The sequence below is a fragment of the Filicampus tigris genome, chromosome 12 (assembly GCF_054856515.1).
Source record: "Filicampus tigris isolate MCC_2025a chromosome 12, RoL_Ftig_1.0, whole genome shotgun sequence".
In the NCBI taxonomy this organism is placed as follows: domain Eukaryota; kingdom Metazoa; phylum Chordata; class Actinopteri; order Syngnathiformes; family Syngnathidae; genus Filicampus; species Filicampus tigris.
In genome coordinates, this window is record NC_141228.1 from 6591108 (window position 1) to 6608094 (window position 16987).

The following is a 16987-nucleotide window of genomic DNA, read 5'->3' on the forward strand; positions in this document are numbered from 1 at the left end:
TTTTCGCATTTATCAGCCAAGTCCCTGGTTTCTGTTTTGACGACGATCAGTATAAAATGAGTTGAAGTTCCACTCACCATCAATAAAGTGTCCAGTCACCCCCAAATAACCGTGGTTGTGAGTTGAGGTCCAGTGATCTGCGGTTATAGCAAATTTGTCCAAATCCCCCCCCATGCTTTTCTTTTCACCGTCATACATCTTGCTGATTTTAGTCATCACAGCTGTCCTGCACGGTGTTTATATGATGGGTCATTGGATGCTGTTTGCAACACGGCAATTAATCCCTGTCTTCAACTATGTTGATCACCCTGCAGTTCATCGCTATTCGCTTGGCAAGAACATTCGTCAGCCTCTCGGTCACAGACTTGCTCACACGCGGGTTGTTCTCGAGTTTAGTTTGGCGAAGAGCTTTGCAATGGCTCGCTACATTAGCGTCCTCGTTGCTATCATTAGCTGCGGCTTTAGTCGGCTGGTTGCTTTGCATTTATGTGGTAGGCTTGAACTGCTTCTTTGGTAATCAAAGTTCTTCTTACAAAACAAGGCATGTCACTCTGTCTTTATCAATAGTGCCGTCAGGGCGGTTTTTAAATTTACCAACAACTCTCACATTCTCCTCCATTTTCACGTCTTATCGCTGCTCCTGAACTTGCCCTCCCACCTACAATAGGAGCCGATCAGGTTGTGACAAACACAATGACAGCCTATCAGTGTCCACTTCAGAGTGCGACACTGATCATTGTTTTTATACCCCCAACAAGTCAAGCACAAGCCCCACGCATCAAAATGGATCTCATCATCATAGTGAAACAGTAAAGTTAGCGATTAAAAAGATAACGCTTGAACTCTGACTGTAATCCATTGATCGCAATTAATGCACTAATTTGACCCCCCTACTTATGACCATATGATATTTCAGTTTTTCTTTTTTCATAAATTCGCAAAATTTCTACATTTGTTTTTTTTTCTGTCAAGATGGGGTGCTGAGTGTACATTAAAGATAAATATTTTTTTTTTGTGATTTTGGCAAATGGCTGCAATGGCACAAAGTGAAAAATTTCGAGGGGTCTGAATACTTTCTGGACCCACTGTATATGATGAAAGTATGAGGAGTGGGTGGGGTATTGACTAATTTATTTTGGTTATCGCTGTGAGATAAAACACATGAGGAACTCCTGTGGGTTATATAAACAATAACTCCTGCACAGTATGTTAATATGAGTACATATATTGTGCCTTGCCACCTGAATGATGGAAACAAAGTTGCAAGTGGACATTCACATTTATTCAAAGGACAGCTAAACTCATGTGTGTATATATTCTTTTTACGTTTATTTAAACCAAAGAGCAATAAAATACTAAAAACAATATCTTGATTTTGTCAGCCATAATCCCCATGATAACGGGAAGTAAATAAATGTATGTACAGAATCATGCTCATCAGGGCAGTAAGTAACAAGGCCTTTAAGTATGAAAGGACCAACGTTCAGTTCGACCCGCTGATTGATAAACTATCATTTGTCTTTTTAAGATTTTATATCAAGTTATCCGCTATTTAGAGCAGGAGAAAAAGTCACTCCCAATTAATTATCTGTTGTGTGAAAGGATCTACTAAGTTGCGATTTTTTTTTTTATCCAGGCCAAAAACAGCACTATATATTTTTAATAACTGAATATAATTGTGACATGTTAATACAAACATGCTGTAAGAGCATAGTTTACAAAAAGTCTGTAACAAATTGACAAATAGAAAACACAAATACGATCCTTTTAGACGTTATCTTGCAGTTCTGGGTGAATAGCTCCCCCTGCTTGTTTGAAGCAATACCACGACAACCTTTTCCAAACTGTTTTTTTTTTGTTTTTGTTTTTTTTGTCTGACAAAATAGAACAGTGCTTTGACCAACTCATGCGCAATAAGGAAATATATTTAGTTTGGAAAACATCCCAAATCTGGAGATATAAACATTTTCACCAAAATTGATGCCACGGCACTTTTTCAAATTGTCAAACCACTTGACCTTTTTTGTCAACTAGCTGTGGGATTGATCAAAATATTAAAATGAGTTTGAAATGTCATTTGACGAATCAGCTCCATTATCTAAACATGGTTGAGGCCAGAGGTGTACAAATGTGCAACTGTGCTCAGTTTAATTTACGAGCAAAATAGAAAATGAAAATACTGTGACTGGTCAACCTTGAGTATGTTGTTACATTGTATATTATAACTCAAAAGTACTTTCTAAAAGTTGAAAATATGACTATAAAAAACAACAACATACTGTATCGCATCAAAGTATTCTGTGCATCAAAACACACAGAGCAGCTCCCCCTGCTGGAGTAGAGTATTGAGTGCGCGTGTAAAAAAGGTTATCAGAGGTTTTCCTGGAGGAAGTGCAACAGTGTGATTTCATAATGTTCTCCAGACTCTGGACCCTTGATGCTGTGTCGTTCGTTGGGATAAACCTAAAGACATTTTAAACACAGGGAATAGCAACATTGAACAAATGTCATTTTGAGGGCAGCCAGATTTGCTAAACACTTCACATAACCAACACTTTTTATTCAATCGGTCTCAACTTAACATTTGTATAGCATTAATGGCGAGTGAAAAGTAAATATCAGTAGTACTCTGACTGTCAATCATTTTTACAGATTAATATGAATGACTTCCTTTGTTCAGTTTTTCTTAGTAAGAAATGATCATTTACTTTACACACTTCCCAAACCAAAGCTGGGTTAAAGTATTAGATGAGTGGAGAACTGGTTCGCTGATTCTGATTCCTATAATGATAAACTAAATTAAGATGTCATTTGAGAAAATGCTCCTACCTGAAGGCTGTATGGTTTCCCCGCCCGGATGAGTTGAGATACCAGAAAGTTTGTGTGGAAAAAGTGAACATTCTCATCAAGAAATCCATGGAGGATCAGCAGTCTGTTTGGTCTGTGGGGTTTAACAGCAACATTCAGCATTTGACATCTTACACAGTGCTCAACATGGATGACCTTAACATACACCTTAATGGATTTGTTAGAAAGAAGCAGTCTGAAGAAAGTACTCTTCTTCAAAGCTGAGGTAGCTGGAGCAGACCAAAGTACCTGCCCACAGGTGCACACGCCTCAATGACAGCTGATTGCACTAATTGTCTCAAAAGAGTGTGCAACAAATTATTTCATTAATTTTCCATCCACTTTCATTGTTTAATTTTTTCTTGAAGTGGAAGTCAACCCAAACATATTTATCCAGAATATGTTCTATGCAGGACCACTAGTCTAAACATGGCATTTGGATTAATATTGCGTTTGTGGAATATGAGGAATCCACCCGTTTTTATCTAGCTCAGGGAGGGCCATTTTGTCACTTCTGTCGATTGAAGATGACATCGAATGTTGCTCAGGAAACGATCAATCACAGTTTACCTGTTTTCTGAAGCTCAGCCATGATTGGTCGTTATCTGAGCCCTGAGCAACTTCGATGTCATCCTCATTCAACAGAAGTGGCAAAATGGCCGCCCTGTCAGATGGCTAAAAGTGGGTGCATTTTGCTGCTTAATTTATATTCCACCAATGCAATATTAATCAGAAAGCTGTATTTCAACTTGTGGGCCTGCATAGAAACATATTCTAGAAAAAAATATGTTTGGGTTGACTTACCCTTTAATCATTCTCATTATCATTATCATTGAATATGCGTCAATGAAAATCTGACACTGTTCCAATTTTTCATTACAAAATTCAAACAAGAAATCTAAATGACAGCGCACCAAACAGGAAAAACTTCTTACATATTATTTTAAAAGCAGAAGGTACTCTTTTCTGACATTAAGTCATGTTTGTGGGACATTGAACTTCTTTCCAGTTTCCATATTAATATTCTAGCAAAGCCATGTGAACTAAAGGCAGTGTTTTTAAAAAATGAATGCTCTTACTCATTAGGGAACTTGTTGACATGAAGTGCAACTGAGCAAGCATCGTAGCCCTCCTGGTTGTTTTCGGGGGTATCCAAGTACCGCTCTGTGTAACCAGTGTCGTAAGCCATCCACAATGTCACTGGAGCGCCTGCAATGGCAACCTAAACGCACCATAAGTCTTCTGTCAATTCACTTAAAAGTCAAGAGTCTAACGATGGCGGCAAAATGAGGAAAACAGTTTCGATAAAGTTCTTATTGGCAATGTGCTTCTCAAAAGCATCAACAGCGAATGGTTGTTTTGCTTACCTTGAAGATGTCAGGTTTGTGAATGAGGCCCATGAGGGAGAGAAAACCTCCGTAGGACCAGCCATGGATGGCAACGCGATTCAAGTCCACAAACTTGTACTTGTCCGCTACGTAGTGCAAACCCTCCACCTGGTCTTCAATCTCCACTTGGCCCTGGTGAAGGAAGACAAGGGCAAAGAATGGACCAACGGTTGCACGCATGCCATAAATTCTGTCTAAAGGGAGAAAACTAAAGTGTATCAATCATGACTTTAACTGACACGCTTCCCTCGCATGTGAATTCAAAGGTAAATACCATTTTGTCCTTCACTGCTCCTTCAAACTTAAGTCCACGCTGACAGGAGCCCCGCCCATCAATGATGAGCACGACGTAACCAAGAGACGCCAACCTGCTCATCAGATGGTATTTTATGCCTTTATATGAGTTATTTACCAACTGGACCTGAAAAAAAAGTCACATGACACAAACCGGGTCCTAACTTTAAAAAAAACATGTGAAGAGCAACCGTTGAGTCCAAAGTGTTGTTGAATACAGCAAAGTGTTTACAATTAGAATGAGGAGCTCAAACCTGAGGACCACCATAGACAAAGACAACGGTGGGATATTTCCTCCCTGGGACCAAAGTGTGTGGTTTGTACAGGAGGCCGTAAAGCTGAAAGCCAGACTTCCCCAAGAAGCTAAATATCTCGGGATGACAGTAATTAGGAGGGTAACCTGAAAATTAAAACCATGGGAATATTATTGCCAAAAGATCAAAACAACATGAAAATTGTGTAAAAAGACAAAATACGCATTTTTTTCCCCTGCATATTTGCAATTCACCATTTATCAATTCGCTGATATCTATTCTTTTTGAACGTATCCTCTTGTTATTTGCTGAAAGTAATCCCATATTTTTTGTCTTTGCGCTCAGGTCAAAGCTCTGTCTAATAGAAAAGGCAATTCTAAAGCTTTTCAAAGGAGGCATTAAATACTGGTACATTTTTGCTATTTGTGGCAGGGCTCGGTCTGAGTTATGACGCTGTACTGTCGATTTCAAAGAAACATTTAGAAAAGTCATTCAGTACCAGTAGGCTCCATCAGACTTGCCCAGAACTCCGGCTCTTTGTGCAGCGGGTTGCCGTCCGAGCTGTTCAGCTTGTAGATGTGCACGCAAGGTGTGCTGGTCAGGCTGCTGTACTCGCTCACAAACATGTCAAATGTCTGCGCAATTGGACAAACGGGGGGGAGTTTCAACACATTTGAGAGCTCTTGACCCCCAATACTAAATTGGTCAACCCTAACTTTGTGTCTACAACGTGTACAGGATAACTTTGTGTGTTCTGTGTGAGTAAAGTTTAGTAACAAGTGTTTCATAGGTTTATCATTTTCTTAAGCAGTCCACACATAAATCTGACATGATCGTGGAAAAATACCTATTACAGATGGGCCTTTGTGCGTTGTGGTGTGTTGGGCATACGTACAGGGCTCACAGCGCAGCTGTGCGAGAAACCAGGCTTAGTGAGTTGCACAATTTCTCCCGGTGACTCGTAGCTCACGACGTACAAGTGTTGCTCCAGGGGTGAGTCTTTCGTTCCCTGGAAGTACACTAGCTTTCCGGTCTCATCAACCCAAATTTGAGGGCTGGACAACCGCTGCATCACAACACAACAGAGCATAGCAAAGAAAAAGTGGGGAAATCATTAGAATCATTCTTTTGTTTGTTCATACAGAACATTATGGAGAAAGTTTGTTTAATGTATGTTAGAAAATACCCCAAGGATGAAGAATTACAGCACACTTTTCACCCTCTGTTGCATTCAGCCTGTTTTAGGGTTAGGGCTGTCCAGTCTCATGTAAATAAGCCACCACTCACCCCGGATGTGATTAGTGGCTATTTGTGTTCATAACTGCCCTGTGTTTTAGACAAATAGCAAGTTCCCATAGCATCCATCCATTTGATTAAGCTTTCATCTTGTCTCCATTTGGGTGGCACGTAAGCTGTAGCTTATCCCTGCTAACTTTGGGCAACAGGTGAGGTAAACCCAGGACTGGTTGCCAGTCAATCGCAGAGCACAGACAAACACACTTACTTTCACAACCACGGGCAATTTTTTTTCCCCCCAAAGTTGACTGATATACACTGCATACTTTATTACACTGCTTGTAACATTTTAAAAGTTTGCTCCACAGGCAAATGTACTTTGCAGTGCAATGTCTTGTCAGTGAGTGAGTGAAGTGAGTGAGTGAGTGTTTTACGGAAATAGATACCTTTGATCCATGATTGGCCGACACTTCCCACTCTCCACTAGTCAGTGCCACTTCCTCCTTGATTGGACATTTGAAATGATCTGGTCATAGTGGAGAATAGCAACAGATGAAATCATGTCTGAGTAAATCATGTAACCTTTTAGAATTAGATCTATTATATACAGGAGATTTAGCACAATGATACCCTCAGAGTGTGTGTAGCCTTTGCTCCAGCTATAACTGCCACGTTCTAACAGCGTGGTGACCTTGTACAGGTGGCAGAAACCCGTCTTGGACTCATTTACTGTGATAAATGTGATCTCCTCATCGCTGCTTTGACTGAATGGGTAGAAGATATCATGGACCTACAAAAAACAAATTGCAGCTTTCTCTCATGTCTACATGATGTACGTGATGGATGTCCATGTATTCCGAATAAGCACATACATTGATCCATATGTTGCTGTTCTGTTGGTAAATGATGAGTGGGTGAGCCGTGTCGCCAACAGCCTCCAGGCTCTCCACTCTGCTGGTGTTGTCCTGGTCCACAGGAATGAAGAGCGACAAAGGCAACAGGACCAGTTGGAGATGCTGCTGCCGTCGGTTCATCAAGGTTGCCCATGCACTGACAGAGTAGAGTCACCATATGAACTTCAGCAGTGTAAGCATTCATTGTTATGGAGAACATATTGAGCTACAGTCACGATAGCACAGTTTTTTCCTCCTTCCTGTCAGGGAACTTACTATCGACCATCGTTAGTCCATCCAGCTCGGGTGATGTATTCAGCACCGGGGAACAAGCTTGTGAAGGGCATGAGCAACTCCTTCTCTCGTGTGCGGACAGTCTAGAGAGGGGGAGCAAAATACTGGTCATTTTTTTATTACCAGCGCTGTATTCACTGGACAGCAAATAGATTAATAGAAGCGCTCCAGATTGGATGACGAGAACAAAATAAACAAAACCCACCCAGTTGTTTCAAAACGCGAGAGCACTCACATTGCCAAGATTGTCTATCTTGATTTCAGCTAATTTCAGGGTAACAGCCGGATTCTTGCTGCCTGGAAATAAGCACTGTTATATACAACGATACTGTATACTACCATGAGAGAGTAAAAACAGCTTATTAAAAATTAGAGTTGGTAACAAAAAAAATAATAATAATAATTTATTGAGTAATGTCAAAATTAAAATCTCTAATTAGACAATTGCAGGCATTGAATGCATTCAATGCACAAACAGAATAAACAGTGGTTGCTCCCTCTTGTGGGGGAAAAGGTTAACTACAGCTTCATGAACCTGATGATGGACTTGTTATGGCAAAACATCATATACTAAGATCTTTCTTAGACCCTAAGTGTCTAACCCTAAGCCCCAAATAAAACTTAACTGTGTTCTGCACAGTGCTGTACACATGAATCACAAGTGGGTTACAAGAACTGAGGGATGGTTGAAAACAAACAAATAAAAGTACAATATTCACTAACCATGAACTATAAGCGTTTCAGCAAAAATGTACCTGCGCGTGGGTATCTGTATATATCAGTACTACATTCCTCCAGAGCTGGAGATGGGACATGGATGATGTCAACTTCCGACTCATCCACTTCCTCATACAAAATCTTTAGTGTTTTTCCACCATCTGATTCTGAGATGTCAAAAAAAAAACAGGGTGGGGGCGGAGGTGGACATGGCAAATACATTAAATTGCAACAGATTAACAAAGACATTGATTGGAAAGTCTGAAAATATTGTATATTGCTCACCATCTTGGGCAGCTGGACACCACCAGTATCCAGTGAAACGATCAAATTCTTCTTGAGTGACAAAAGAGGCTACACCGGCAGTTTTGGCATCCTCGTTTGGTTTATCAATACCTGAAATTACATTTCAAAGACAATAAAAGCACCACTGAAGCAATGCTGTCTGACATCACTAAAAAATATCCTTTCTGACCTTTATGGCAGAAGGTGAGCCTCTTTTCTTCTCTTGTCTTGATGCTGGTCAGCCAAATGTCATTTTTGTGGACAAAACTGATAAAGTTTGAGTCAGCGGGGCAGATTTTGGCATCCATGCGTGCGCCTGCACATTGACTCTTAATCTCACAAGGGTCCATTGGAACTTGCTGCATGCAAACAGAGCCACACGTAAACTCAAACTGAAAACTGAAACGTGTACACTTGTTAGATGCTGGTTAAAGTAACCTCCAAGATCCTTTTGGATGCAATAATTCCGAACAACTTTTACCATACACTTAATGTACAGTATGGAGAAACGTGTTTTTACTGCTATTAATAAATACACTGACTAGATAGTTATCTTAAAAAAGAGACACTTGATTGGGTTGAACATCAACATTTATATAATAGGTCTGTATGAAAAAATTATATCAGCACTAAAATTCACCACCCCAAACGAATCTGTAGTGATTTATGGGCTTTTTTGTGATGATGAAAGCCACAAATCGGGCCGCCCACTTTTGGGGTGTGGTTTTTCTTCCTTTCTCCATCTCAGGCTGTCTAAGTCATCGCAGGGAGGTAAGCATTGTTATCCGTGTTGTTCCTTGTTTGTCACGTTCTGTTGTCACCTAGTGTCTGAAAGTGATTAATTGCCACTAAAATTGATTTGCACATTCCTAGTCTTGTCCATTTCAAACTGTGAAAATATAAAAGCGGGCGGCACAACATTTAGTTTTTATTACCATCAAATGTGAGCTCCTATGAGGAAAAAACACTATCACCTCCACAAAATCAAACATATTGTGCTGATCGTTTTTTTTTTTTTTAATTACCGGTTAGAGTGGACAATACCAGGAATGTGCATGTGAATTTTAGTACCAATTGATCGTAGTTTTCAGACATTTAGCGATGCAAAGGCTTTGTTATTTTCCCATAGGCAGCCGAGCAGCCATGCCTGTTGGCTCCCGCTAGCTCCCGTGGCTAGTCGAGGCAGAATTAGCTATCGATAGCTAACAGTCAAAGTTAGCAGAAGGAGATCTTCTTCTTACCGAGTTTGTGTCTCGGACGAGCTGCCCGCTCGCTCGGCATCACCGGTGCGGCGTGTGATCGCTACTAAGTGTCCGATTCGAGAAAATGGATGGAGCTATAAACTTTGAAAAGACATGGGGCTCCGTTTCACGGAGATCCGCTGTCTAGGCAGCCAAGAAGCTCCGTATCCACCTTCAGCCGTGTTTGCCACGACCGGTCAGGCAGCCAGAAGCACCGTGTTTGCTACAGAGGAGGTCTCGTTGCGGCAAACGCTTTCTGTCCGGCCAGAGACACAGCGGTGTCGCCGTGCGAGTGGTCCGGCCCGCGTGAGTCAAATTTTGTGATGTTTTCGGAGGTTGAAGTGGGCCTAAGTAGAGCTGTCCACATGTATTGGGGGCCAACTGATCCGCGTTATTTTGACAATATTAGCAACGTTATTTACAATGACTTCGAATGACAAAATGTAATTTGTCCCTATCGTGACGTCACACAAGGCATGGAGGGAGGGGAGGGGGTGTGGTCAAATTGCTCATTAATTGCAGGCGTTCCTGAACACGTTAGTTTTGTACGGTTTTCTCCAAAACAAATTGATCAAACAGGGAAGTTACCATCTTTTGTCTATGCTGATATCTAAAACATATTTGCCAAAGCTCAAAAGAATTAGCCTTGATTGTCGGTAAATATTTGTTAGTTTGTTGGTGCAAAGTGTAGGAATACACAAATCATTAAATAGTTTGAATTTTTCTTTCTATGTGACTCGAAGCAGAACTGCTTCATTTTTTACCTCTCCTATTGGTCTACAACATGGTACTAAAAATATGTTATAATTTTGGGAACTCACTTTGAAATCGTTATCTGAACCGTCAAAGCAGTAGTACAGACTGCTGTTGGCCTGGAACAGAAAAAGTCCCGTGGATCGGTGGTAGTCATAGGAAACAATGCCTGGCACCCCGAAGCGCTTCCTCTCTCGCAGAAGCTCCTCCTCCCTTGAGAAAACGTTGGGGTGTGTGCTGGCCTGAGATCACACGTGACAGAACACACTTGTGAACATGCTGGCCAACCAAGAATCCGTTTGTTTTGACACACAGAACAAACATTATCACTCTACATTAAGATTGGCATGAATCGACCATTCATTCCAATAAAATAGCCCTATGTCTCTTGTCTTCAATGCAGAAAATACACTCCTAAAACTGATGGGTTAAAAGCAACCTCAATTAGGTGACATAGCTAACCATGAGCTGGGTCCAAAATGGATCGAGCAGCCTCACCAGGATTGGAAGCCCAATTCCTGTGTCCAAAGACAGTCGGTTTACCCGCTGAGCTATGAGGCCTAGATACACCAATCCGACGTCGGAAGTCGGGAACCGTCGCGACGTGTGATTGCGCTGCCTGATCAGTGTAGTGACCACCGTCGTAGCGTCGGATCCCGTCAGCGTCTGGTGGGCGTTTCAGCATGTTGAATCCTTGTTGTGAGTCGTGACATTCGGTCACTCTGATTGGCTGTTTGCTAGCAAATCAGGGCTCGGAGCGCCAACGGAAAGTGACAAATGCGGATAAACAGCGAGCACGCCTTTGTTGCCTTAATCTTCTTACAAGTACAAGAGCGATAGTTGACAATGTAAGTATTTCACGATACTATGTCAAGAACGTGAGGGTTTACTTTGCGTGGGAGTTCATCGTGAGCGAAAAATATAGCTGAATGCAGTGTTTACGTTTTTATAATCCGCCCCCGGCAAATAGCTTTCCGGTTGGATTTTTCTAACCATGAGGAATAGTGACTACCGCCGCCGATGGTACGGAAGGGTATTACATCTCTCATATGCACAAAAGGTACTTGAATGGTCAGCGTCGCTGTCTGTATTTTACTAGTGCAACGTGCAGACAGCCGGCCCGACGCCACAGGGTTGTAAGCATCAGTCACAGTTGGCCAACACTTTCATTTATAAGTGCATCAATGACTACTGAGATAATTATTATTAAAATAAGTGTATCAAAATAAAAACATGCATACCTGAAAGCGATCCAGCAGATGCTTCCATGACAGAAGGAGAAGGGCTTCTTTGCGTATCTTCTTGGGAATGTCAGAGTAGAGTAGTAAGTTATCACGACTGCGGAAAGGCATACCTGTGAGATGAGGGAACAAAGCAACTCTGAAACCTTGCCACTGAATGTGCTGGTGAACACACCGGCTCTGACTTAGCATCCAAACTACCAAATTCTGGCCCACGGGCCATTTGCAGCCAATCGTCCATTTTTGAATGGGCAGCGGCATATATTAAAAATAAGGGCGGTGTAAAAAGTGTAGGTGTCGAAAAAATGTAGGGTTTGCAAAGTCATATCTTACATGCCTGACAACTACTCTGACTACTACTACTATGGAGATTACAAGTACCATTACTAACAAAAATAATACATTTTATATTTATTTATAAGTTTTTATAGCTATGGAAAGGCCAAAAAAATTATTTCATATGCACTAAAACAAACATTTCTCTGCATAATGTCCTGGTGAATAAAGATGATTCCATTTGAAAAGCAAAAATTGGTTTGCCCCATTTTTTACTCCATGTCAAGGGATTTGTAAACGTATCACACTAATGATCCTGAATAAAACATGTTTTAAAAATGTGTTTGCTTTCAACAGATTGCTCTTATATTGGTTCTGAATGTGGAGATGTGATTTGGCTGCTACTCAAGGCAGGGGTGGAACTATTCTAATGAGATCAATGACTGCGGGCCACCCCAAAATCCTGAAAAATTCTCAAAAAAATAAAATATAAATAAAAAATAAAATTGCCACCTTACCGAGGTAATAGATTCGATGGGAATGTGTGCTGCTCTCGTCCTTCTGGACAAACAGGAAGTCATATGGCGCCTTGTTGACAAGAAAGCCTATGTTCTGGCGGCCTTCACGAATTATTTTTCGCAGGCCAACCCACGTGTGCTTTTGCACCTGGAAGTGAGTTGAAGTCACATCCTCCATCTCCACCACCTCTGTGCTGTCAGAAAGCTCGTCCAACACCGGCATGCCTGCCAGTGCCTCTCGAATGCTGTAGACGCACATTCAGATCACAATCAAGAGTTTGAGAGAAAAACAGAAAATCACGCAAGATTTGATGAGGACACAGAGGAACGTCCAAAGTCAAATGCTTCAAAAGTCGCAACATTTCTGGAAATATGGACCATAAAAACTTCACCTCAAACAGTACAAACTTGGCTACAATCAAGGTTATTAAAGTTAATGAAAACTAACGAAATAACTGAGACTAAACTTTAAAAAAAAAAAAATTTAAAAATTGAGAATCTTACGTTTATAAAACGAACCAAAACTAGCTATGGTTATAGCAAAAATGTTCGGTTGTCCATAACATCATACATGAGCTTTTGGGTGTCACGTGGGTAGCGGGATTTGGACCTATTCGCAGATATGACATGGAAGTTGAAGAGTAAAAAGTCTTTATCAAGAAAAATACATAGTAACAACAGAGATCATGACTGGAAGAGAGTTTGCATCCTCACTCCGAGAAGGTTTGACGTACTGACAATGTGTCAGTGTGTAACTCAAAGATTTCAACTGTAAGACTTCAGGCCTATATGACATCAGAAAGGACAAACCATAAAAGGACCATAGCAACTGCATGGATACTGACTACTGATACATCACGTAAACAACCAGTCATAACATCGGGGTTCATTTTACATGTATTTATGTGTTGCTGTAAGTCTGTACAGAAGAAAAAAGGTCATATGGTCATACAGTCAATTGAGAAATGTAGTTTAGTTCGACAAATACTTCATAGACTTAAAAAAAATAAAACTAATACTTAAAGTAATTAAAAATAAGCATTTTCCAAAAATATGAAATAATAAAACTGACAAAACTGCTCTAAAACAAACAAATTAAAACTAATTGAAATCGAACAACACAAGTAAAAGCAAAATAAAAACTAACTTCATTGCAAAATCCCAAACTTATTATAACCCTGGTTCCAACAGTCCTCATAGGTGATGTCATGCGAGATGTCAGCTTTTTCTTAGGCTTTTTGAACTGTAATAGAACAGTGATGTCAAAGCAACATAGAAAAGGGTCTGGCAGCTCATTAACAGTCCATACCTATTAAGTAGGGGTGTCCGTTAAACGCGTTATATTATCGACGTTAATCCAACCCCCTTTTGACGCCCTCAATTTTTTTATCGTTTGATTCAAGTTTCCATAGCAACCAGCGGCTGCATTGATAAAGGCTGCTGGTCACCACGATCTAGACATGTATATAACAAAAAAAGCTTTCGAGTAGAGGAAGCGACACATTTCTATTCTCTGGCTTTCGACCAGACCTGAAATTTTCAGCTCTTTTCCGGTGTCTATTGTATATAGTGTTTTATGTTAATTTATTGATTCCACTTGTTGTATTATGGCCTTTTTATTGTATTGTATGTAAAATGCTTTGTTACAGCTTTAGCTGTTATGAAATGTGCTGTATAAATAAAATTGTATTGTATTGTATAATTTATAATATAATTGTGTGTGTGTGTGTGTGTGGGTGTGTGTGTGCGTGCGTGTGTGTGTGCGGAAGCGCGCGCGCGGGGGTGTGCGTGTGTGTGTTTGAAAGGGCTGAGGGGCTGTTTGTGTGAGTTGAATCGAATGCTTGTTTTTTCAATTGAAGTGGAAGTCAACCCAAACATTTTTTTTCAAGAATATGTTCTATGCAGGCCCCCTAGTTGAAAAAAAGGCATTCTGATAAATATTGCATTTGTGGAATATGAGTCAAGCAGCAAAATGTAGCCATTTTAGGGTCGGCCATTTTGTCACTTCTGACGACTGAAAATGACATTACAGATGCCCTGAGGGTTCAGATAATGACCAATAATGGGTCATTTCCTAAAACAGGTGAGCTGTGATTTGTCGTTACCTGAGCCCTGGGCAACTATGATGTCATTTTCAGTCAACAGATGTGACATAATGGCCGCCTCCAGTGATGGCTAAAAACAGGGGGATTAACTCTTATTCCACAAACGCAGTATTTATTAGAATGCCTTGTTTAAACTAGTGGGTCTGCATAGAACATATTCTTGGAAAAAAATAGTTTCTATTGACTTCCACTTTAATAAAGTATTTGCATAAGAAAATCAATCTTCTTATTCATGTTAAGAGTATTACAATTCAATAAAATAATGGGATTTTTATACAATAAATAAAATGTGCGATTAACTACCAGTTAAGTATGAACAAAAATGTGATTAATCACGATTAAATATTTTAATCGCTTGACAGCACTACTATTAAGTAAAGAAAAATTACAAGATGTGTTAACATTAATTCCAGCAATACCTGTAATTTTGTAACACTTTCCTGTTCGCTCTCCATTACTTATCTGTTAGTTATCCTCAAAGGGTGAGTAGTTTATTTTAGTGTTAATATAGAATGGTTAAGTTCACTTTGTACTTTATCTAAGATACAGCATTTGAAAACGTTAAAATTGTGACTTCAAACAGTTAATAATGTTTATAAAGGTTACAGTTAATAAATGGTTTATGACTGTTCAACTTTCAACAACAAAGGAAACAAATGGTTGATCAAATGACAAATGTTCCATACCTGCCCTGGCTGTCGTCTTTCTTGTCTTCAGTTTTCAGCTTCTTCACAATGTGCATGAACCGCTCGATGGCCCTGAACCAGTTTTGGCTCCCTAAAGAACAGATGGTGAACACAACACATGAGGGGGAAAAAAATCTACTCAAATCAAGTCAAATAAAATACATGTTAAACCACTGGCATGACAAGAACCTGGTCTAACTGAAACATTACACAGAACATATCTCATCTAATCTAAGCTCACATGCTATGGACAGGTAAACTGTTTCCGTTACTGTGCTGACGGGCCCACTCCGAAAAGATGTCCGCATGCTGCTTCATCGTGGCTCCGCTACTCTTCAGCCTAAGCTCTGCCAAAAAGTCCACAGCAAGGAGATCTTGCTTTGGAGTCTGACTTTTGGTGACTGCTGTATGACGCCGACACTTCCATGTCTGCACGTCTATGTCAGTGCTCTGGCAAATGTAACACACTCACTATACATTTTTCCAAGCCCTGTATATTGCCAACTGTTCTGCACCCTGGGACTGGGTGGCTATTCAAATTCCAACTACAGGTCATTCCCAGAACAGGCAAATGATGCGTTATCAGATATTTCAAAAGCTTGAAGGAATAGTCCACTACCTTTAAAGATTTGAACAGTCTACAAAAATCTGTCAAGTTTGAAGTTTAAGTAAGCTTAACGTCTAAATCGTACCATTCATAGCATTTTCAGAATCTTACATTTACTAATGTGTATAAATAGCTGAGTGTAATTGCAGGTTGAATTCTTGGACCATCCAATGTGTTTGTCTATGGCCCAACAAACTTTCCTTTCTGAGAGAGAGAGCAAGAGAGAGAGAGCAAGAGAGAGAGAGCAAGAGAGAGAGAGAGAGAGAGAATAATAACAAAAGTTTTTGTTGTTATGCTCCGACCTACCACATATGAAAGTGGCCAAAAACTTTGATTTAATAAGAAGACACGTTTTTGGGACAAATAACATGCACTTCAATCGGACACTTGTAATTTATTTTCCCCAAGTCACGCAGAGCCGCAACATAAGGATGAAAGGGCCGCATGCGGCTCCGGAGCCGCGGGTTGCCGACCACTGGTGTATACCTTTGCTGCTTGACAGTACATGTGTACTTTGAGTAGTTTCCAACTTGTAATCAAGAACATTTGGTTGTAAATGATAAATTGTGAAACAATTTTACCTGATACGTCTTAACTAACCCGTTCACGATACAATTTCATTGTCGTAGCAACCAATCTCAACCCGTGCGCTTCAATTCACGCTGTCCACATCCATAGATTTCAATGAGAACCTCAAAAAATACAATATTAAAACTTTACAAAAACATGGGGAAATTGTGTCGCGTCACTTTAAATTTGCCTGGTGGGCCTCGTCGCAGCTAGCTACGACATGCTACATTGCGACTACCAAAACACAACTTTAAAAAAAAAAGTTTCACACACTGAAACACATTTGGGTTTTAGTCGCACACACTGACCTTGTTTGCCTTTACGTTGTTGCAAGTTGATGTCTGGAACTTCCTTAAAAGGGAGCAGGAAGTTCACTGTAGTGACGTAACTGAAATTCGTAGGTGGTCACTGCATTCTAAATACGCGGATATGACACAGAGAGACGACTTCTTTGATAAGTTTTACAGAAAACAGGAGACCGGAAGGGACAACTCGTCTGAATGTCCTCTTCTTCAGTTAGTCTGTAACTGTGTGGGCGGGCCTGGTGATTGGCGTTATGACGTCGCAAAACTGAAAGAGCAAAAGGGGCATTGCGGTTTGAACGTTCGCTCAAGTAGTGAATCTGCGTGTCTAGTCCCTGGATGTGAATTACAGCCTATAGCGGGTCTAGAATGAATGGGCATTCTGTTTCCGCTCATGTTGAGAAAGCGACGGAAGTGCATCAGCGACTGTCATTAGTATTCACGTACTGTACAAGAGCATTACAATATTATGCTATGTAT

The 16987-nt window shown here is 40.4% G+C and overlaps 1 protein-coding gene across 3 annotated transcripts; it reads right to left on the reverse strand.

Moving 5' to 3' along the window:
* Positions 1-1260: 1260 nt before the first annotated feature.
* On the reverse strand, positions 1261-16824 carry LOC147138191 (dipeptidyl peptidase 9-like). 3 transcript variants are annotated; one of them, XM_086047271.1, is made up of 21 exons: positions 16514-16824; positions 15029-15119; positions 12238-12482; positions 11444-11556; positions 10271-10444; positions 8399-8567; positions 8209-8319; positions 7962-8090; positions 7442-7503; positions 7189-7289; positions 6892-7069; positions 6650-6809; positions 6466-6545; positions 5679-5849; positions 5283-5418; positions 4784-4929; positions 4510-4656; positions 4215-4367; positions 3927-4069; positions 2830-2941; positions 1261-2463 (listed from the first exon to the last, which is right to left on the reverse strand). In XM_086047271.1, the coding sequence occupies exons 2-21, from the start codon at positions 15082-15084 to the stop codon at positions 2371-2373; spliced, it is 2679 nt and encodes an 892-aa protein (XP_085903397.1). In that variant the 5' UTR covers positions 15085-15119; positions 16514-16824; the 3' UTR covers positions 1261-2370. The 3 variants fall into 3 exon arrangements, with proteins under 3 accessions (XP_085903397.1, XP_085903398.1, XP_085903399.1); XM_086047272.1 differs by lacking the exons at positions 15029-15119; positions 16514-16824 and adding an exon at positions 12742-12980; XM_086047273.1 differs by lacking the exons at positions 15029-15119; positions 16514-16824 and adding an exon at positions 12809-12979.
* Between the last annotated feature and the right edge of the window lie 163 nt (positions 16825-16987).